This window comes from Oryzias latipes, chromosome 16, assembly GCF_002234675.1.
Source record: "Oryzias latipes chromosome 16, ASM223467v1".
NCBI lineage: Eukaryota > Metazoa > Chordata > Actinopteri > Beloniformes > Adrianichthyidae > Oryzias > Oryzias latipes.
The window spans coordinates 18,048,717-18,071,617 of NC_019874.2; the positions used below are offsets into that span (position 1 = coordinate 18,048,717).

Here is a 22,901-nt window from a genome sequence, read left to right on the forward strand (position 1 = left end):
TTCAATTATAATCTAACAGCACAGAACAATTTTTACACATTTTAACCACCTATTCACTCTTCTTTTTACTTCAAAAACGGGCCATTAGAATGGTACATAAAGCCGACTATCTTGATAATACAAGCTATTTATTTTATCAATCCAGACTTTTAAAACTTTATGACCTGTTTTTTACACTGCACAATTTCTATACAGAGATAGTGGGACTGTTAATTATTTGACACGTTTCAAATGACAAATCAATTGCAATGTATTATGGTCTATATTTGCCAGTCTGGTGAATATTGATGCACACAGATTTGGACACCCCGACAAGGTGGCAAAGACACAAAGTGCACTAGTGACTGGTGAGATAATTCAGACACAACCTGAGAATTTTGTAGCGTTATGAGCATTTCCACTGCCCTTAGGGATTTTTTTTATTTTAGAGAAATTATTTATAAACAACATTTTTCTTTAAGCAAATTGTAACTTCTTCAACAGCATTGAGCAAATTGTTTCCGCAAACATCTTCAGCTATTTATCTGTTTTTGAACAAGCAAATGTCAGATTGCTCCGCATCTTCAGCGTTTACACGCATTGATTATCATAATTCCAGGTTTGTTTGTTTATTTATTTATTTATTTGTTTGTTTATTTTCAGCCTACTGCTAAAATAATACAAAGGTTTTTTGATTTATGCAATCATAACTCAGTTTCATGCTAGGAGCTGTGTGCGCAGTCAAAAGGCTGCAGGGTCTATGTCTTTTTAATGCTAAACAGTCTTGGTCCTTGAGAACCATCCTTTTCCTTCTGCAGTCAAGTGTACGTGCTAAGGATGCAACCACTACCTTGTTGGGGGCAGATGATGAAAGTTTGCAAAAACAGGCGGGTGTCAGTGGCGCTGTGAGGATGCTGAGGCTTCGCTTGCCACAGAGATGCTCTCTCTCATCCCTGTCCGTGAGCGCGCGCAGCATGCCCGCAGAGATGCGCGTGCCACCACAAAAGCAGGCAAGAGGCCTACGGTCTGTTTACCTATTCACAGGACACATATAAGATTTTCTTCTTGAGTGGAGCAGATCAGACCTCAGCGCGCCTGATCGGATTTAACCGCACGGACTTGTGTGAGCGCGCGCGCCCGATGACGAGAACGAGGTTGGATTATTATCTCATTCAAGACCCCAGACGAGTGGACGCGGCAGGTCCTCCCACCGGCGGCTCACTATTTATACAGTTAGAAAAGGCTGCCGCTGGTCGGTAAAGCACAACGCGAGTTGGAGACAGAATCTGAGCCCTGTACGGTAAGAGCTCCACATTGTGACCGACTGTTGGCTGTAAACGCGAGTTTGACCTAAATTATGCAATGTTGATGGCACGGCGTGTCGCATGTGTGCCTCGGACGTCATGACTGAAGAAGCAGGGGTGTGAATGGGACTCCAGCAGAGAGAGACGGCTATCTTGCATCAGTCACTTCATCCTGATGCAACATCCGCACAAAGGCAGTCGGCCTTTTTTTTTTTTTTTTTTTTGCATGTTCTGAAGATACCTGCCGTTAAAGCCTTAAAAGACGAATTATACTAGATAGACACATTTATTCAAAGGCAAATACTTTTTAGCCTGGGTAAAGAGTCACAAGGTATATAAAGTATGCTTAAATTGTTATTTTATGGACAGATCATAACACAACCTGTTCTGGAAGCTGCAGAGAGTGTCCGTCCTAGATGCTGTAAAAAGCTCACGTGTTGGAGGATGGAAGAGGAAGAAGACAGTGCAACAATGGGAAAGACACCCACTCAGTTTGGTTATTGCTGCCACATTTTTTCTGTGGGTAATGCAGTTTCACCGCAGTTATTTTTAGGGTTAATTCATTGTATTTAGAAAAAAATTAACATCCAAGTCGTTTCACAATTGGATGCAGACCATTTTCCCCCCCATAGTGAAGATAAAACATGATGATTAAAAAAAAAGTATGTATTTGCTCTTAAAAGTAAAAAACAAAAGTCCACATCATAGCATATTTGCTGGACAAATGCATGTGACGCAACAAGCTTACAAATGCTGAAAGATAACACTTGAACTTTGGGAACTGCATGATCAAAAATCTGAAAAATGTTCCTCTCTAGAAAAAAAAAGGTTCACTAAGTTATTAGATTTCTTTTGCTAATAAAACCAAGGTGGGGCAAGCTTCTTGGTATGAATCCATCTGGTAAACCTGATTTTATTTCATTTTTTGTCAGCTCTAAGAATTATCAGATGAACAGAAGATTTTACTTGTCATCAGTGCCAAGAAGTGGAGAGTTCATGAAGAAGAAATGTGTACAAAGTTTTAAAAATGTAATCCATGGATTTGGTTTGGTGACGTCCACCTGTCGGCTTAACTGTATGATCAAGAAACGCCATGGACTTTGACCAAAAGGTAAAAACATCCATGGATCTTTGGTTTGCAGACACAAGTCAGAGCAGAGGATGGAGGGGGGAGAATTTTGGAGAATGGGACAGTTTTTGTTAACAAGGCAGAAGCAACGTGGCCAGTGTTTTGGTTGGTATGAAAATTGGCAACCGGGCGTTATTCGTTAGAGTTGTTATGTTTCAGTGGGCACTGGTGTGTTAAGCGAGCAGTTGATTGGGTTGAAGCTGCAATATTTGGTCTGTCAGCATGCCAGGACTATCTTTTCACCCTGCTGCCATTGAAAGGGGCAGCAAAGATATAAACAGGCCCAGTGGGATTAGGTCCCACTCAGAGGAGTGATCAGGGGGATTTGCTGCCCGTCGGGCACACAATGGCACTGTCGCGTCACACACAAACACACTCTGCACATGTTCCACAGCAAAGTTTCACAACAGACCCAAGCCTACATAAATCTGATTAGAACTCCCTTTTGTTTGGGGAGCGACGCCGGGGTTAACGCAGGCTAGTCTCGCTGCAGGCTAAATGATGGGACAGGGGGTGTGTGCTGACGTCGGAGGCGTGAAAGTGAAAAAAACCTCGGGGGCACGTTGTGTTGTGGTGCAGTGTTTTCACGTGTCTGAAGCCCCAGACAGACAGGGAGTGTCATAGCTGTGCGTGGAAGCACAATAACAGGATGCATAAAGGCTTTTTTTTCTCTCCCGCTGTGTGTACGTTCTTGTGTCAGCTGATGGTGGAGGATGGCGACAGGATCTAAGCAAACATGAGACAACGGCAGCATTGGCAGACACGAAGACCGGTCTGAACCTGTTCAAATTATTCACCAGTGAAATGTTGGGACGGTGGAGGAACAAAAGCACAAATGGAGAGATGCGTTTAGATTTGCTGTTCAACAGATGGCTCCAGAAATGTCTGGAAGTCCTCCTCACCTCTATTATTGTGATGTTTCACAGTGGCCTAGGCTGCAGCCATGCCTCTTCTAGAAGAGACCACCGTGCCACAGGAGCATCCACTTACCCTCCCTGTGGTTATTATTGGTAAGCTTTCTGGTTTCCTGATCTCACCTGTAACCCCGTTTCATCTTTCAAACTCACTTGTCCATTATGTGATGTTCAATTCAAACAAAGCTGGGTTTGTTTGCAGGGAACGGACCTTCAGGTATTTGCCTCTCCTACCTGCTCAGTGGATACAAACCTTACTTAGACACAACGACTGTCCACCCAAACCCAATGCTATTCAAAAAACTGCAGCAGACCAAGCATGTCCCCATAACCGAGCAGGTAAAAACCTTCACATGTTCTCTATAATCTAAACACGCCCTTCAAGTTTAAAGAAGCAAAGAAATTTTCTTTTTAACTGCAGGATCTGGAGTATTTAAGTGAAGGTCTTGAGGGGAGGTCAAGGAATCCCGTGGCAGTTCTGTTTGACACACTGCTGCACCCCAATGCTGACTTCGGCTACGAGTTCCCTCCTGTCCTTAAGTGGAGGAGAGACAAGCAGCAGCACATCCCACACATGGTTCTGGGGAAGGCAACACCTGGAGGTGCTTGGCATGTAAGTCGTTGAAGTTCAATCTTTTAAAATGTATGGATCTACACATTTTTTAGTCAACTATTTCCATCTACAAAGCTGTTTTACTTTCTTTTTGTTCAGGCAATGGAAGGATCTATGTTGACAATTAGTCTGGGCATCTGGATGGAGCTTCCTGGCGTTAACTACAGAGATTTGACGGGTGGTAAACACAGGTAAAAGAGCCTGGCGCAAAGAAAATGGGTTCAACTTTGATTTAAATCCATGCTGTTGTTTCTCATTTTTTCCCCTCACTTCTTCAGGGACGTAACCAGCGACAGAGCCACCCCGGAGGAGATCTCAACTTATTATCGTGACTATGTGAAGCTAAAGGGTCTCCAGAAAAATTTTGTTGATAACACCTACGTGACCTCTGTCCAGAAACTGTGCCGGGGGCAGGAGGTGGAAACTCTGGAAAACGGGAAAACTGATCAAGGAGATGGCAGAGTGGGAGATGGTGATAATGAGGGCTTTGGGGGGAATGGAAAGGAGTGTGTAAACAATGCTGGAGCTCTCTGGGAAATAAGGGGGTACCAGCAGGTGCAGAGTGACACCCATGTCCCCTTCTGTCTGTTTGCTGAAAATGTGGTTCTGGCCACTGGTGCGTCGGACTCTCCAGTTCGATTGGGCGTAGAGGGGGAGGATCTACCTTTCGTATTCCACACCATCTCAGAACTGGGCTTGGCTGTAAGTCAGAAGAGGCTAGATATGAACTCTGACCCGGTCCTAATTATTGGCGCTGGTTTAAGTGCTGCCGATGCAGTCCTGTGTGCTCGCAACAGCAACATTAAAGTGCTGCATGTTTTCCGCAAGAGCGTAGACAATCCAGACCTCATCTTTAAGCAGTTGCCCAAGACCTTGTACCCGGAGTACTACAAAGTGTACAACATGATGTGCTCTCAGACCTACACAAATGTAGCCCCTTCCTCTGCGACGTGCAGACCGCAGGCAGTTAGTCTTGCCTCGTCGGTGTGTGCAAAAATGTGCCCCAAACCCCAGTTTGCTGCAGGTAAAAGTACAGATGAAGGGGCCAGTGTGAGGCCATTTCCTGACTACACCAGTTTTCCAGAACACTGCTTGGTGTCCTTTCAGTCCGACAGGAAGTGTTTGCTGCAGGGGGACAATTCCTTAAAGGCTTTCAAGATATCCTTGGCGTTGGTACTGATTGGAACCAACCCCAACCTGTTCTTCCTGAAGGGGCAGGGGCAATACTTGGGTAAGGACCCAACAAGACCCATCTCCTGTAAACAAAACCCGATCGACATCGATCCATACACTTATGAGTGCACTAAGGAGCCAGGATTGTTTGCCATGGGCCCCCTGGTAGGAGATAACTTTGTTCGCTTTTTAAAGGGTGGCGCCCTGGGCATTGCTTCCTGTCTGCTGAAGAGGTTTAAGAAGAGAGAAAAGCTCATCAGCAATGGAAGAAATAATATCATTTAGAAAAAAACAAAACGAAAAAGGCTTACAGCACATTTAAAATCAACATTAGCATTTCAGACATAATATTTTCAATGTTTTAAAGACCAAAAAATATTTGATGTAAATGATGAATGGTTTTCAATTTTTTTCTGACTTCCTTTGAAGTCAGAAAACCAGGTTTGCCTGACTATGGTTTTTGGGATCTACCACCCTCTTGGAATTAATCCTACCTTATTTTCTGTTGATTAACTGAATCAGATGATTTTGGGCTCGGATTTCCACCTGAAGACCCAGGTGGGGCAAAGTCAGTTTGAGGACATGCAGGGTGGTAGATCTCAAAGATCAGAGTTGAGCTCTGGTCTCAGCTTTAACCTGTGCCAATGTTTTTCTAGTTGATTTGCAATCTTACGACAAAAGAGAAATGTATCATCAGGGTGACTCATGCTTTTACCATGTGTCTTCTATCCATAGTTCAAAAAAAATTTTTTTTTCTTTTTCTTAATTTGGTTACATATTTAAAAGAGAAAACACCAATAAAGGCCATATCACCGTTTCTATACTTGCCACTCATAGTGTAGTCATCCCAGTGATGAGTGACAAAACTAGTTGATAAACCACAAAATTTAAACTTTATGTAGCAAATCATTGCAAATAGGGTTCCACCATAACTCAGAGCTGTTATTATTTAAAATATTAGGCCAGTCCCTATCATTTTGCCCAAAATCTTCCCCCCTGCTCCAATGTCAGGAAGTTTCTTGCTTCTTCAACACGGCTATCGAAAGGCTTTCTATGCAAACTGTTGCATATCTAAATTTATATGCTTGCACAGTTATGGCCAATTTTAATAAAGTAAAAGGAATTAAATTTAAATTTATACTCGAAAATTTAAATATAGCTTTTTAAAATCTATGGGAACACTTGCCATATCAAGGTAAAATCAACAACTTTAGCCGTAATTTAGCTTACTTTTTTTTTTTTTCATAGTTTCACATGCAGCACATGATGTCTGTAGACCATCTAAAACCTACGAGTACTTCATTTAAAACAGCTGTAACTACACTGACATAATTCATTTGTAATATGTTTAATAACCAATAGACTGACTTATTATAGGGATACAACTTTATTTTTCTTCAGGATACAGTCAAGCCAAACATTCACAGGTGACTTCATTTTCCATTTTTCCTCCTCTTCTTCCTGAAGTTCTTAAGCAGGGATTTGAACAGTATATTTGCCATACATGTGAAGGATGCACACATCACACACATCTTATGCTTTGTTTACTGTGACGGGACAGTTTTTCTGCCAAATGTCTGTGCTTTGGATACTGCACTATTTAAAAAAAAAATGCTGTGCGGTCTTATTAGTATTTCCACTAACCAAACATTTGAGAACTGTATTGTTTTGAGTTTTGTCAACTTTAATTTAACTTATAGATTATTATGGATTAAGCATAATTTGACTTGCTCTTCCCACTCTGTACTGAATATTGTTTGGATATAAATATCAAATGCATGTAGGCATAAGCCTAACACAGCTGCTATGAGCAGAGGATGTCAAAGTACTACAAGGGAACTTAGGCTGGTCAAATTTATCAGGATGACTTTTTTTGTTGCAGTCTTTGCTATACCTTATAGTAGAAATGCAAGAAATACCTGTGGAATATTGCTTTGATAAAAATACATTTTATTTGACTGTTAGTTGAATATTGATCTGGTTTAATGTTAAATTTGAAAACAGCGATCACTCTGCAGCCCATTAGAATAAAGCCACCTTTGCTTACTGCACAAATCTTTCTGAATGCTAACTCCTAAACATGTGAATACAATGGAACGGCCTTCAAAACGCTGCTAGAAAAGTGGCAACTAGTAATGTGAACTGTTTCAGATGTGGAAAAGTGCCTGAAAGTTGGCTCACCGGCAGTCACTTAAGAGAAGAGAAAAAACAAAAACAAAAAACTTGAATCCCTCTCAAATCTGTAGTTCTGCTGAAACCAGGGAACATACTGTGAGTCTCCAAGAGGAAAAAAGTGCTGCTTTCACCATGAGGAGCTGGAAGTTTTTACTGTTTTTGTATGGTCTATTTTTTATTAACGATAAATAATAAAGACTTAAGCAAAAAAAATATCTAAACGTGGGATTGTTTTGTTACATCGCAAGCTGTCAGTGACATCATTTCAGACTAAAAAACATTTTTTAAATCTTAAAAAAAAAAAAAAAAATGTTAAGCAACAGAAATGACATATTCTTTAAAGGCCTCTCACGCTGTGTTAGTCCCCCTCTCAGTGACATTTAGTTGGTCCGAAAGCCTTTTAAGACGAAAGACGAAGGCCGTCATCTTCGCCTGCTCAGCTTGGTAGGGTTGTACCTGAAGACACAAACAAAACATCTGACATATCTACCGATGCAGAAGTGGGCTTTTAACATTCCTCACGGATCACTCCATGTGCTCAGGGGCCTTTTTTGAAATAATAAAAACAGGCTAAATTGAGTGCCGTAAAGCTTGGACAGTGTTTGAACAGCTCAAAGCAAACATGCTTCCTATATAGCACGTCTGGAAAGTTCAAGAAAAATTGGGTCTGTTTTCTAAGCCAGAGTCCATTCCCTGGCTACGCATGACTGACTGAGCATGACTCGGTGATCAAACAGCTCAGGCCCCGACGCACACGCAAAAGCTATCTGACAGCATCTCTTTCCTGCTTAGTCAAAGAAAACACATAAGGGCTGGCTTACATCACCTCTGTCACCATGGTTACCAGTGTGACAAAGCATTTCCTTTTCTTTAATTAGCTAATTTGAAGTTACAACGGTCAGAATTTCTATAATTCTCAGTGATGAGAACAGGAGGCTCCACTGCATCGAAAATGACAGCTCTGCTTTAGGTTTGACAGACAAAAACACGATAATAACAAGTAGATGGACATATTAGTTACTGGCAGAATTTAATGTTAAAAATATAATGTACGGCAACAATATAAAAACTACATTATTGTGGAAGCTATGAAGTGTGATATTCTACAGAAAACGACCCAAGACTCACCTGAACAAGTCATCTCCCATCGATTCATCCCGTCGGCTCTGACGCTCCTCCTGACATAAACACAACCCCACATCACAAATCAAATTCTATGACACTAACACACAAATGAGAGGGGAGTTGGTACCTCCACTGCATCCCTCAGCCATTCATCCAGATCAGTGTTCTTGCCCCGGTTATGAACCAACAAATCGGATCCTCCGATGATGGGGATGCTGCCAACACCTGGAGCCTGCCTCTGTCAACACATTCAGTTTCAAATCAAAGCGGCATCTCTTATTTTAGGATCAAAGATTAAAGGTTGTGCGGTGCAGCTTCAAAAAGCACATGTATGTAAAAGGAAAACGTCAAATTCAAACTCCATTAGGGAAAAGAAATCCATATTTGCAGGTTTTTAGAGCTTGACGATCAGCTTTTACACTTGTAACCTAATGTAAGCACTGTTTCTCTGAAAATGGCTCTTTCCTCACAGCGAGAAGCCGTTGATTCAATCTCAGCTGGGTTCTTTCTGTTTGGATTTTGCATGTTCTCCTCATGCATGCGTGGGTGTACTCCAGGCACTCTGGAATTTTAGAGCTTAGAGCTTTAACTTTGTATGCTCTTAGGATGTTTTTATTCTGATATTTTACTTGTGTAACAAATGTAACTAGATTCATTTTTTTGTGCTTCTGGATATATTTGTCTCATCTTTGAGAGTCCTGCAGACATTTCATACTTAGTTGTTTTTTTTTAAGTTTCAGACTCATGATTTTAAAAATCCTTAGTAGTTTGAACTCAAAGAGGGAACATTTCCATAGTTGTTGGGTTTTTGTCATCCTGCTTCTACTGACCTTTCGGAAACATTTGAAGTTCTTGGCATGGCCGTTCTGCTGCATCAGTTTGGGTTGGGTTTTCGGGGGAGCTGAGACTGTCAGAGATCTGAACTCCACCAAAATCAGCTTCTTAGGAAGATCCTCATCGATCTTAGATTCCTGCAAGGAAAGTAATGCAATGTAATTATACCACTTTATTTGTTTACATTTATTTTGTTTTTATATTATTCTATTTTCCTTTATGATTACAATGCTGCTACAATAACGCACACATTTCCCACATGTGGGATCAATGAAGTATTTTTGATTCTAATAATGGAAGATAAAACTTCAGAAAGACTCAAAACATTCTTGCATATAAAAAAAGGAAGCATAAAAGAACTTGGTTCTTTTTTAACAATGTAAGACCTTAGAAAAAGAATCAACTGAATGAAAACAAAACATGTCCATAAATATGATTCAAAATGAGCACATTTGCTTTTTATTGAACTCTCTCCTTGTATGTTTTCAGGGTTTGGCTCTGGAACAGTGGTGTTTCAATTATATCTTAAGCTGGTTTCCATCACTGCTTCTGCTTAATAACGGCCTTTTATAAATGAATAAATGTCAATATTGGACAGAAAATTAGGCAACTTCTTACTTTTAAAGATCCACTCAAATTAAAGGTGTTTTTTGGTGTTTTTAACATGTTCTTAGTAATTTTCTCATGATGGTGGACATATATAAAGAAAATGAAGCTTAAAATTTTATTTCCTAGTGTGTATTTATTCAAATCGTTGTACAGCTGGATAGCTCCAATATGACTCGCCATTTTTATTACACCAGTAACGGTAGATTGGGGTTGTGAGGGGCTTTAAGGTAGAGGAAGAAAGCGTAAACATAGGGATCATGGGAAGTCATGGCCGGCTTACTACACGCCAACAGTCCCGCCCACAATTTAGAAGCCAATTTCCTGCCTTTCTGCAGAAACTACGTCTTAGTAAACAGGTGATTTCTGAGGTGATTTTAATCAAAACGGCATAATCATAATTAAAAGACCAATGGGAACACTTGGAAAATAGATCAAAAGATGATTGGAGAGACACTTTAAATGTTGAGGTTATGTCAGGTTCATAAAATTGGTTTTTTTCTTTAAATTTAAATGTAGAAACAGACAAAGAAATGCTAATAAAAAACACTGACTTGAGCCTCCTGCTTAATGGGGACGGGTTTTTCAGCTGGGGTCTCCTTTTTCTCTTGACAAACATTGATTTCCAGTAATTCAGCATCCTGAGGAAAAAGGAAATGTGAACACAGAGCTAATAGATCCCAGAAAATGTGACAGCAACAACTATTGCTACTCTGCCTGTGTGATAAAAAAAAAAATGTCCCAGTGACCTCAATGAATGATCCTTCATCCTCTTCAAAATGCTTCATTTCTTCTGTCGTGCTGGATGGAGATGCTTCAGGAGGTTTTTTCAAATCCTGACCTCCTGTCAGCATCTTTGACGTTTTAGAAACAGTATTGTGTTCACTGTACTTGTTTTGCAAATGATGGTCTTTTTCCAGACCCCCCTGCAGCTGTGGTGTGTTCATCTTGTTTTGTTGGTGGTGGATCCGCTGGCGCTTGCTTGAAGGATCCACAGCCTGCAGATCATGCTTCTCTTTTGGTGAAATTCTGGCTTTGGGCACATTTGGCTCCTCTTGCTGGCCTCGACTGGTTGAAATCTGACCATCGAACAAGTCCATGTCCTCAGACATAATGGACTCCAGCTCTTCCAGCTCTATCTCCATCTCCTTCCTCTTTCTGCTCTGTGGTTTCTCTGAAGAAGCCTCTGAGCGAACGTCCAGCAAAGCTGGAGTCTGGGACTGAGCTTTGGGGACTGTGAATGGAGGTGAGGAGTTCTGGGCCTGCGTGGCGATGGATGTTTCCGTTGCAGCCCGCTTTGGCTCTGGCGTGACAGCTGAGGGCTCGTCCTCCAGAGGTCTTTGAAAATCACCAAAAAAAAGAGAGCAGGATGAGCAAAGAAAACTCCACTTCTTTTATAGTTAGGTCATTGTTGGATAAAGTGAAAATGATCCTCTGCATTTCAGGATGTCTGCTAATACTACAGTTTAGCTTTTAATGACAAAATACAATAAAATCCTTGTGAGAAAAGATCAAGCTTCACATGACGACTTTGCTACTGTGTCTATTCAATGACTGCCAATAAAATAATCTGGATGCTCCAAAGAAGCATACTTTGGAAAATAGACAAAAACTAAATATTAAACAACTACAAAACAAACCTTTTTTTGTTGACGGACTGAAAGAAGTTGGTCAGCGTCATCTGTTTCTGTGGAGACGTCTGTGGAGAGGTTTTTGGTTTCCTGGGGGATTGTTTATGGAGGACGGATTGAGCACTGGTCCTGGATGCAGATGGCGGAGGTCTAACATCTGCATGGCCTTCTTCTGAAATGATACATCATTTTAACAACACTAAAGGAAAGATAGTTTTTACAGCAGTTGAAGGGTTACCGGTACTAACTAACCATTCCTCAACATTAATAACTATCACACGTCATTTCAATTGTAGGTGCTAACATTAAGCAGATGGGTTAAATGTCAATCACATCTTAGAAATTTTAATAATTTCTGTTTGATGAGACCAGTGGTTCTCAAACTGTGGGGCACAACACAACTTTTTGTTTATTTTTGCACATAGCTTCAATGTTATTGTTCTTACAAAGTGAAAGATGCTTTATTTACATGTTTTTATAGTGTCTAGCAGCAGGAATGTTTAAGATTTTGATATGGTATTAAAGTTGAACATATTTGTCTTATTTTGTCACAGTTTTTCAGTGGTGTGTGTCTGTGTGGGTGTGTGTGTGTGGGGAGGAATGAACATTTTTCCTCCTCCAAAGGGGGGAACAAGAGAAAAAGGTTGAGAACCACTGGATTAGACTGAAATTACACAACCGATTCATACTCGTACAGATTCAGACTCATGATCCACAGTAAAAGAACCTCGCCAATGAAAATCGTGTTTTTGGTGTTTTATCATGTTCTTATGAATTTTTTTCTATTGATGGAGGACATATATAGAGAATATGAACCTTAAAAATTGCATTTCTTTATATTTCTATATTCAAATAGTTGTGATTCGGGAACAGGCAAAAAAGATGCCATTTGAAAAAGAGCATATTTATGATATATGAGCTCAAGGCCGGCAACAAGCTCCCTGCACCAAAAGGGGAAAGGGGGCGGGGTTGCTTTGTTTTGGTCCTGCCCACAAGTCAGAGACAAATTCTGAATAATCTTCAGAACTCTGCAGAAACTTTGTTCTAGAAAACAACACCGGTTTTTAGATTTTGTCTAAAAAGTAATAGATTAGTAATAGATTAAAAAATGTGCTTTTATTTTTAATCAGGGAATAATGTTTCAGTCAGAAATAAAGAGTCAACAGCCTTTCTGTACACGGATGGATCTTTACGTGATGGCGTTACCTGTTGCTCTGGACTGCAGAGTCTTCTTTAAAGAGTCAGTGTTGTTGAAAGTCGAGGGTATCGTTTCAGGAACAACAAACTGAGGGGTTTTTGTGTGAGCTGAAAGCTTGGACCCAGAGAACCGCCTGCTGTTCTGGAATTCGATTTTCTCCTGAGTTTCTTCCACTGCCACTCCCACTCCTGTCATTTCACAAACCTCCTTCCTGAAAAAGAACGAAAGAACAACAGTTTACAATGTGAACAGGAAGCGAATGTGGACAAAGAAGCTCCTACCTTTGTGAGGGTTCTGTGTTGACAGCGTAAGCTGTAATGTTCTGCGACGCTGCAGGGAGCACGGTCTCATCCACAGCTATGTTCTGCGACAGCGAAGCGCTCGGGATTCTGGGAGTCACTTTTGGTGCTGAATCTGAAATGCATTAAAAGTCTAGCTATACATCCTAAAAATACATTCGGTATATTGAATAAAAATGTAGTTATTTGTGTGTTTTTCTGTGTGCTCACCCACCCAAGTCTAGTATTGGACAGGATGGATTGCAGTACTGATCACAGGAAGCATAGATAGCAGCCAAACCAATTTCTGATTCTGGGATGACTCTAAGGCCTTTCCTGTTTGCCGTTTAAAGGACAAATGAGTTTGGACAGCAACTCCCCACAACACAATCGAAAGTGTTTTCCTGCTGAAAATTAAATTTGGGACCTTGCAAGGAGATTCTTTACAGAGTTTGCCCACTCTGTGATGGAAGCTGGAAGTAGAATTTGGGAGCTGGCTGTTAGAATGTCAACCACACAGGTGTTTGGAGACTGCAGCAGGTTGCAGGGCAGCGCGCCCTCCTCCAGCAGCTGGCTGCTTCCACCGCCAAACCTCACCGCTCCACTTAGACGCTTCAGCTGCAAATCACACAAGATAGAAACTCGTTAATCTGCAGAAGCCTCTCATTAAGTCATGACATACAGGTCCAAGAGTACATTTCAGACTTTTCCCTGTTCACTGTACTCATTCCAGTCTTTTTAAAGTTAGATGGAATAAGGTGACAGGGATAAGTTTGTGTTTTCATGGATATATAAACTGTAATTAAAAAGTGTAACTCTGATTGGTCTTCAGAGCTGGCTGGTAGGCTGCCCTATTTCATGCAAATAAAAAATGTTGTCAGGGTTTTTAAACAATATTAGTGAATAATCCTGTTGTAATTTAACAAATCTAGACTTGTTTCAAACATTAAAAACTGCAGCTGTTGGTTTGGTCTGTGGGAATTTTCTAAGAATAGTTTACTTCTTCATGTGCTTTTTTAGTATCTGTTTAAATAAAGTTAGTAATGAATGAATTGAACATCCAGAGGTCATTTACATACAAAACATTGACTTTAATTCTTCGGATGTCCAGCAAATTAGAACGGCATTTAAATTCGCGAAGATCAGTTGCTACAGTGGTCCCTCGCTATAATGTGGTTCTCCTTTTACAATCTCGCCGTTTTGTGAATTTTTTTTGTGTAATTTTGCATGCTGTTTGGAAAATTATTTTCTTTCTTTTACAACGCACTGTATTCGGCGTCCTGATTGGCTGTAACCTGTCAATCGATTTCCTCTGTGCCGTGTCTCCTGTACAGAATGCGTTCAGTTTGAAAAATCCATAGATCTGGTATTGTGAGCAGACCTTTATTTTCATTCTATAATACTACATGTATTTTTCTATGAAGGTTTGAACTTTGGGAATTTAAAAATGAGAGAAAAGTGTGAAAATGTTAATGTCTGTCTGAGAAAAGTGTATAAAATGTGTAGTGAGTGGTCTTACAGTCTGAAAACATCTATAATAATTGTCAAACATGAAGTTGACTACTACACAGATTTCATCCATTGCAGATTCTTTTAATAACCCAACTCCCATGATAAACGAGGAAACACTGCATGTAAAAAACAGAATCTTCAGAATAGACAGTTTTGTGAACAAGACCTTGTTGCTGTATGACAGCAATGCAGCAAGTCATTACTTAAAAACACTAAACATATCTCCATAAAAATGGCTGTGCAGCAACAAATAAAACCCAAAACAAAGTTATTCTTAAAGGACAGAAAAACAACGAACCTGTTTGGCATTAAGGAAAATGAAGGTCTTTCCACGGAACAGTTGTTTACGAGCTGAAACCGCCCCAAGATTAACATTCTCGTCGCTCAAGACGGGCTCGTCGATTTCAGGATTGAAGCTTGGGGAAAATGCGAAAGACAAAAGCGATGTTTAGTTCTGTGCAGGGAGGCGAGTTTACAGCCATGGTGAAAAGACTTTTACCTCTCAGGTTTAGGAGGCGGACGTTTTTGCTGGACAGCACTGTTGAGCTCTGAGAAGAACTCTGGCTTCACGATGGGACAACAACACAGTAAAGCTGAGATGGTCTGAAACAGGGAGGAGGAGAACATTAATGTCTGGTTGAGGAAAAACTTTATTTATGAGGCAAACCGTGGAACTAACCTTAATGGTCACTTTAACAGTGGGCATGGCCAGGTGGGTGCAGTCCAGACTCCACGAGTTCACCAGCTTCCCACCCAAAGCCAAGAGCGCCTCAGTTAGAGATGCCTTCCCGTCATTGTCCAAGCATGATGAACAAACCACAAGTTTCTGATGGATCACTCTGGAACCAAAAACAAAAAAATATGTAAAGACACACACACACACTGAGCAATCTGAACAAAACAAGAAAACAAAAACAAAGTTCTATACCTGAATTTGCTATGAAAAACCCCAAATGTTACTTCGTCCCCCGGCGTTAGGTTCACGGGTGATGTCACACGCTGGTTCCTGACAAACGTGCCGTACTTGGAAGAGTCTTTTAGAGTGAGAGTCTGGCAGCGAATCGTGGAAGGAAGAAAAATGTGAACGTTAAAAAAAACATCTGACACAATTGTCCTCAAAAAAAGCCGTCCAAGACGAGAAACACATTATTTTAAAAATCCCAGCTGATGAAGCAAAAACACCAAATATACAAAATTCATCAAATTTCTTAAGTCAGACTGAACATTTGGGAGTTTCCTTACTAAGAACTAACAAAAAAACACATTAAAAAAATTATTTTTATTTTAAGCATCTGACTTATGAAGATAAGATGAAGATCTGCTATGATAATTATAATAAATGTTTTGTTTCAGTTAAACTTTTAATGATTTAGCTAAAAGTATGCTGAAATTTAAAGGTCTTCGTGTGTAGTTTAGGAGCCTCAACTGAGTCCATTTTATATTTTGGATAAAAGATATTTTTTTTCACACTGTCATGTTCATTCTATCCGTTTATATGGATCATATATAGATTCCATCTTTAACCTGGTCAGTTGCAGTTAGGTTAGCATGAGCTCTGCTGATGGACTGGTCACTCGGAAGAAGGATGGCACAGTTCTTGCGGCCCACCACATATTCTTTACCACAGAAAATATAGTGGGTTTCACCTGTGAAACAACAGAAAACAGACAAAAAGTAAAACTTATTGCTGTTTACACATGCTTTTTAGACAGGCAGTTTAAAAAAAAGGGTTGGTTTTACCTAAAAAAGTAAAGAAATTATAAAATACAGAATTCTGTATTCAACTTGAAGAAAAAACTTTAGCAATGACATAAAAAGATGGATTTCAAAACTGTTTTTTTTGTTTTCTCCTGAATACAGATATGAACTTTTAGCGATTTCCCTCATTCTTTCTTTGTGCTGAATTTTAGTTTCCTAGTTTTTTTTTTTTTTTTAAGATTTAGCTTTTATAAACTGTTTCTAAATTGTTTGTGTTATACACTGTGTCTTAGTAGTTTAACTATTACCTTTTTGCTTTTAATATGCTTAAACAACTAACACAGGACTAGCCAGGACTGCGCACAATTGTTAGAACACGAAAAAAGAAATAAAAGTCCATCAAGCTTAAACAATTTTGGCCTGAAAATTTAAGTCTAAATTCCTTAAAACATAGGTTAAAGTTGCTAAAACAATCTGACTTTTTAAAGGCTTTTTTTTTTTTTTTTTTACATCTGTGTAACAAATAAGTTGCAGAACGTGTAATGAGTAAAATATCATTTTACCTAAACATATTATTAATATATTGTTTTATTTTACTTACAGTACAGTTTGTGAGAGTGAAAATGTATTTTCTTGGTAATAAATCTGACTTGTATCAATGAATATTCTGTGATCTACTCCTTTGACTGGTGACACATTCATGAGGAACATCGATTTGTGGAATGAGCAGCAAGGCTGAAAAAATTAGCCCAATCTTCTTCAAAGCAAACAGTAGGAATCTACAGCGGGCACATATGGTTACTACTACATGCACAAAACAGCATCAAATTCATGCAACGTTATCTTAAGTTTATATTTTAAAAAGCTCCACTATTGGGTGTCTGTAGATCCCCGATGCTGCTAATATTCTACAAGATGAGCTTACCATAAATAAATAAATCCATTCAGAGCAACCAGAGATTTCTTGCTAAATTTTTTAAACGTTCTCAGTTAGCTAGCTTTAAATCATTAAAAAAAAGTTAACGATGTACCTCCATTCTCCAGGGGGCTCAATATCCACATTTTTGAAGTTTCTGGTATATTTTCATTTATTGATACAAAAAGAGTCAGTAGAAAAGCTATAACTTCGAGAAATGTAAACAGCGGGTCACCCACGCGCGCCTTCTACACAGCACGCCAGTATGACGTCACACAGATGCGCCGGGCGACCTTTTTTTTTTTTTTTTTTTAAATTTATTATTATAGCAAAGACTTGTATCACTAGAGGAGACACGCCCGCTTGAATTGCCTGGCCACCGGTGGCAGGAGCACGACGCCATCTTGGTGAGGTCGTCGGCGACAACATGACAAGGCTTTCTATTGCCTTTAGTGGCATCTAAGTAGCTTTTATATAATATGTTTATATTTATACATATATATTTATACATATATATGTATATATTATATAAATAATATATATATATTATTATATAAATATATAGATACATCATTTGTTGTTAAATAAGAGAAACAGTCAGCCTTAAAAGCTCAAACTTTAATGAAACATGCATAGTTGCAGGACTTCTTGCAAATAATTTTCTTTTACAAATAATTTTTCTAAGAATAATTTCTAAAAATTTATAAGTTTTAGACTTCTTTGACATGTAATTTAAATCATTTAGAAAAGCCCAACAATAAGTCAATAATAAAAGATAATAATAAATCAATAGTAAGTCAATAAAAATAATAAATAACAACAATAAATAAACAATAAGTCAATAGATAATAATAATAAATCAACAATGAGTCAATAAATTATAATAATAATAAAAACAAATAAATAAATAAATATTAAATAAATAAATAAAAAATAAGTCAACAAAAAGCCCAAAAGTTAACAATAGATTTACACTTAAAAAAAAGAAAAACAATAGATTTACCCCACTGATTCATGTGAGTGAGCAATTTGTGTAACACAGATGGTATGGTGCCGGGTTTCAAGCGAACAGTCTGGCCAGTCTTATCAAAATCTGTTTCGTCAAATTGTTTTGAACATAGCCCAACTGTATAACTAGTTGGTAACCACAGGGATCCATCTGGGTTAGTTCTTTTTATTGCTAAAGCCAACTTTTTCCCTAAGTCTGAATCTATTGGAAAGCTGCAAGAAAAGTTCAGTCACTGAGTCAGAAATGTATAAATCTATATTACTATTTATGTCAGCAGCAAATTATACGTACACCATGCAGCATGATGATAATAGCCCTGCAGCATCATGTATATGCATATATGCATATACATAAACATGTGTACTATTAATGAAGCCCCTGCAGCTTTAAAAGAAAAAATATATAGTATTTACCTGTGAAATATTATGCCTTCCTCCTTCGTGGACTCATTTCTCCGATTTTGGCAGTTGAAACCCGCACAATGAATTGGCATTTTGCAAAAAATGTGTTTACATGCATTCACTGCAGCAGTGACTCGACCTCACCAAGATGGCGCTGCTCTCCTCCCATGAGGAATCACGTGATGTCTCCTCTAGCGATATAACTCATTGAAATGATCATAGTACAAAATCGAGTCAACTTTACTGTAAAGTGCACAGATAGAAAAATGCGTAATAAAATGTGCCAGGGGAACATAAAGAACAAAGGAAAAAAAGGAATATAAACAAGAGCAGTTAAAGCAGTAAGTTGCTATTTTGTACATTTAAAAAAATCCAGGGTGTCAAAGGTTCTTATAGCTTTGGGGTTAGAAGAAGATTTGATTGTTTTGGTAGATTGGTTTAATTCAATCATAAAAAGTTTGAATAGGGGCTTTTTTTCAGAAAATTTGCATTTATGAATATTAAATTTGGCTAGTATTATTAAAAGGTTAATTAAGTAGTATTCCCTTATTAATGAATTTTTAACATTATAAAAAACAAATAATATATCTTTGTATATACCGAGTGACTTTAAATACAAGTGGCACTACCCAATCTGTGACTGTAACGACTATCAGTCTGCGCATGCGCAAACATCACGTCACTTCTTCCTCTATGTGGCCCAACACAATTTGATTTATAGTCTTTATTACACAGTTGTTTTAATTATGAGCAAAATTCCAAATTCATAAAAATAAATGGTCTAACTCAAGACCTAAATGCCATAATTTTTAAAATAAAATCAATCAGTACTGTAACATTGTAAAACAACTTCAAAACCAAAAAGCGGTTCGAACTGATTTGATTTTTGAAAAATGTCAAATTCATTAAGCCCCAAAGGTTATTGCAGTGATTTATCTTTTTCTCATATATTGTATATGTATGTGTGTGAATATATATATACATATATATATATATATATATATATATATATATATATATATATATATATATATATATATATATATATATATATATATATATATATATATATATATATATATATATATATATATATATAAATATATATATATACATAGAGAGAGAGAGAGAGAGAGAGAGAGAGAGAGATAGATAGATAGATAGATAGATAGATAGATAGATAGATAGATAGATAGATAGATAGATAGATAGATAGATAGATAGATAGATAGATAGATAGATAGATAGATAGATAGATAGATAGATAGATAGATAGATAGATAGATAGATATACATATATGAAAACACATTCAGCTCCCCCTGAGACATTCGCTAAGTTGTTGTATTATGTTGTTTTTCAATAAAGTCTGAAATCAATTTAAAAATTGATCTATAGTTAATCCTGTAACTTGTAAATTTGTTCAAGATTGTAAGATGCAAAGATCAAACAGCGCAATTTACAGTTATAATCTCAACAATATTAACAGTTTTTACAAAACTACTGCTTATATCTATTATTATTTAGTATAAACCCACAAAAAAATGATGTGATTAGAGGTTGTTTAATGAAAATTAATTAGATAACTAAAAACAATCAACAGCAGAACTCTTGAAGATTTTCAAGAACACACACCGGAGTATTTTTACATCACAAATGCTAACTAAACTTGTGGTCAGAGACTTAAGAAGTGTTTGATAAAGACATAAGATGACAATTTTCCCACACTGATTAGCCACCACAAATTTCTTTTTTTTTTCATTGAAGATCTTTGGAAAAACTCAAATTATCTCTCAAGTTGTTACAACAAGATTTCTACCCAAAAAGAATGCAATTCTTGCTATTGATAAATGTTGCAACAGATGTTTTTATTAAAACTATTAACAGATAACTAACATGAACAGTAACATCCTAAAGCTCAAATGTTTGTTCAAGTAGATAAAGTAGAACAGACACAAGTTTTTTTCTTAAATTGTTAAAAAGTTTACCTTTTCACAAAAATAAATAAAGGATAAGTATGGCTTTTAATTGTTAAATATCTTTAAGGGTTGTATTTTTGTATTAATTAGAACAAAGGATCATTTTCAGACATCCATGGTGCTCCAGCCGTTCTGAAGTGTCCACGTCCCCACAGGCAGGGCAGTTTATGGTTGATTCTCATCACGGCAACGCTGATGCAAGAGTCAGGTTTGCGAATCACCTCGCACCAATCTGGATGATCAATGGGCGTAGATCCTCTGCAAGAAAAGAGTTCCGTTTGTGGATTAATGTCACATGTTGTTTAAAAGTTGTTTTATTTTGGTAGGAAACTTACTGGTCACAGCATCCCACTCCAAAGGGTTCCATGCAAACACACTGGTAGCAGTCACTGGTGATCCATCTTTCTCCGATCTCATACACTTGTCCCTTGTGTTCACAGATCCCTAAAAATACATTTTATACTTTATTTAAGGGGAAAAGAAATCCTACTAAAGAGTGTGAAATTTTAAAAATAATCAAATTCACAGGTAAATTAATTATTTTTAATTCAACAATTTTAACTCATTTTTATTTTATGAAAAACATTTGGCAGTTTTATTCAGAAGGGGAATAAAACCCAAAAAAAAGTTTAATCCACTTAAAACAAAATATTTATTTCAGTTTCAGAAATATAAAGTACTTCTAAGTATTTTTGTTTTAGAATCAATAATCTGATCTAGCAGAATTAATGTAATTGCTTTTTATAGACTCAATTTTTTTTCATGTTGCAACATCCCCTCCACAAAAATAGAGCAAGCTTTTATAATTCTACAGAACAAAAAAACTTGAATCCTGCAGTGCACTGACACAAACTCACCTTTGGTGTTAAAGAAGCATTCGCCGCTGTTATACAAAGAAAAACACGGAACACTGGCTCTCAGGAACAAGAGTGAAGTCAAGAAAACTCCTCCTATATTTGCCATTTCTAAAGAAAAGCATTGAACAGACCAATTAGCAGGAAAAAAAGGAGCAAAAAAGCATAAAATAAGTATGAGGTCCTACCTGTTCAAAAGATTCTTAGCACCAACTTTAAAGATTTTCTTGCAGAGACAAAAAAGTCTCTCAAATGACTCCAAGTCAGTCTTCTTTTCCCTTCTCTTCCTTCCTCTCACCTCCTGTTTTATAGTCCCCCGTCTTGCCTTTTGGCAATCTTTTCTTTCTCCTCGCTTCCACTCTTAAACTGAGTCACTCTTCCTCTGGTCTACGATATTTGCATCGCATGACAGATCTATCATCTCCCACTAATCTGTTGCCTTATTATACATCTGCACACACAACACACAATCGCAGAAATGGCTATATTCGTCACAGTCTCCAGTGCTGCTGCATTGCAGAGCCCCAGAGTATCCTTTCAGATAGGATTTATCTCAACAGATGCTGTTTTACCCTTTATCATGTTAGGGACACCATCTATAGAACAATCAGCTGATGGCCTTTTGTTCAACCTAGGAAGGTCAGGTGTCCAGGAATACAGACATCAAACACTTTACCCAAGAAAAACAGTAAAAAGAATAACAAATCCTTTTGTTAAAAAATGCTGTCATAAGGTTATAGACCAACACTTTCAACAATCTGCTCGCTATAATCTAATTATATTCACTGACAGTTCATTTTGTTTCATGCCGAGTTATTAATGATGAAAGTGTCATGTTTTTAAAAAATCTATTCTGGTTTAATCAAGTCAAACTCTGGAGTATGCGTCATTAGGTGACGTGGTTTTCATTTATTTTTTTATTTTGGGAAGAAATGGTTATTTTTGCTTCATTGCAGTTTCATGTTTCTTCAAGTTTGAGTCCACTATTATCATGCACTCCTGTCCATTTGCAGTCAAAGATGCACACCAAACCTTTGACACCTTTTTTATGCCAATAACCCATCCGGAGAGCCTCAGCGGCACAGAGACTGTTCACGTTTTTAATCCAGCTTTTAGTCAAAATGTATTTGATATTTAAAATATCTTCTCTTTTAACTCATTTGATGTTTTTTATTCATTATGACCGATTTATATTTGTCTATAAAATATTATTTATTTACTTGTCTGGTTATTTATATCTGTTTTAACTTTTATTTATTTTATTCTTTTTAAATTTTAGTTGTTACTCTGAAGCACTTTGAGTAACCCAAAATAGAAAAGTGCTAGAATCTTCACCAGAATCTTGTCCTTTAATCCAAAAGTCACTAATCTAAGTGATAGCTGGTTTTGGAAAAAACAGCTGACACATTTAAGTTCTTCTATGACCGCACACACTGAACTGTTTTTTGCTGGTGAAGTCAGAGCACACTTTTGGAAGCAATCAAGGATTATACCAGTAGGGGTCGCTGTCGTTCAGAACACCCTGCAATTTGGAAGAATGGAGGTTTCATTTCAGCCTTTGCAAGTCATGAAAAT

General features: G+C 37.8%; 2 protein-coding genes and 1 long non-coding RNA gene across 7 annotated transcripts; 1 reads left to right on the forward strand and 2 right to left on the reverse strand.

Moving 5' to 3' along the window:
• Nucleotides 1–29: 29 nt before the first annotated feature.
• On the forward strand, nt 30–6,520 carry osgin2 (oxidative stress induced growth inhibitor family member 2). 3 transcript variants are annotated; one of them, XM_020710200.2, is made up of 7 exons: nt 30–1,279; nt 3,113–3,184; nt 3,339–3,422; nt 3,529–3,665; nt 3,748–3,939; nt 4,039–4,130; nt 4,218–6,520. In XM_020710200.2, the coding sequence occupies exons 3-7, from the start codon at nt 3,356–3,358 to the stop codon at nt 5,395–5,397; spliced, it is 1,668 nt and encodes a 555-aa protein (XP_020565859.1). In that variant the 5' UTR covers nt 30–1,279; nt 3,113–3,184; nt 3,339–3,355; the 3' UTR covers nt 5,398–6,520. The 3 variants fall into 3 exon arrangements, with proteins under 3 accessions (XP_020565859.1, XP_023819795.1, XP_011483563.1); XM_023964027.1 differs by having other exon boundaries at nt 3,113–3,422; XM_011485261.3 differs by lacking the exon at nt 3,113–3,184.
• Nucleotides 6,481–17,352, reverse strand: nbn (nibrin). 3 transcript variants are annotated; one of them, XM_020710201.2, is made up of 17 exons: nt 17,201–17,352; nt 15,996–16,117; nt 15,400–15,521; nt 15,151–15,310; nt 14,971–15,074; nt 14,770–14,887; nt 13,387–13,577; nt 13,195–13,295; nt 12,963–13,095; nt 12,690–12,892; nt 11,493–11,652; nt 10,602–11,190; nt 10,407–10,493; nt 9,243–9,383; nt 8,540–8,650; nt 8,416–8,465; nt 6,481–7,743 (listed from the first exon to the last, which is right to left on the reverse strand). In XM_020710201.2, the coding sequence occupies exons 1-17, from the start codon at nt 17,229–17,231 to the stop codon at nt 7,710–7,712; spliced, it is 2,457 nt and encodes an 818-aa protein (XP_020565860.1). In that variant the 5' UTR covers nt 17,232–17,352; the 3' UTR covers nt 6,481–7,709. The 3 variants fall into 3 exon arrangements, with proteins under 3 accessions (XP_020565860.1, XP_004078179.1, XP_023819794.1); XM_004078131.4 differs by having other exon boundaries at nt 11,493–11,655; XM_023964026.1 differs by lacking the exon at nt 17,201–17,352 and adding an exon at nt 17,095–17,190 and having other exon boundaries at nt 11,493–11,655.
• A 2,687-nt stretch (nt 17,353–20,039) lies between these two features.
• On the reverse strand, nt 20,040–21,836 carry LOC105358651. The gene is made up of 4 exons (XR_002874943.1): nt 21,515–21,836; nt 21,330–21,437; nt 20,808–20,916; nt 20,040–20,730 (listed from the first exon to the last, which is right to left on the reverse strand). It is a non-coding gene; the product is annotated as an uncharacterized LOC105358651 (long non-coding RNA).
• Nucleotides 21,837–22,901: the final 1,065 nt, after the last annotated feature.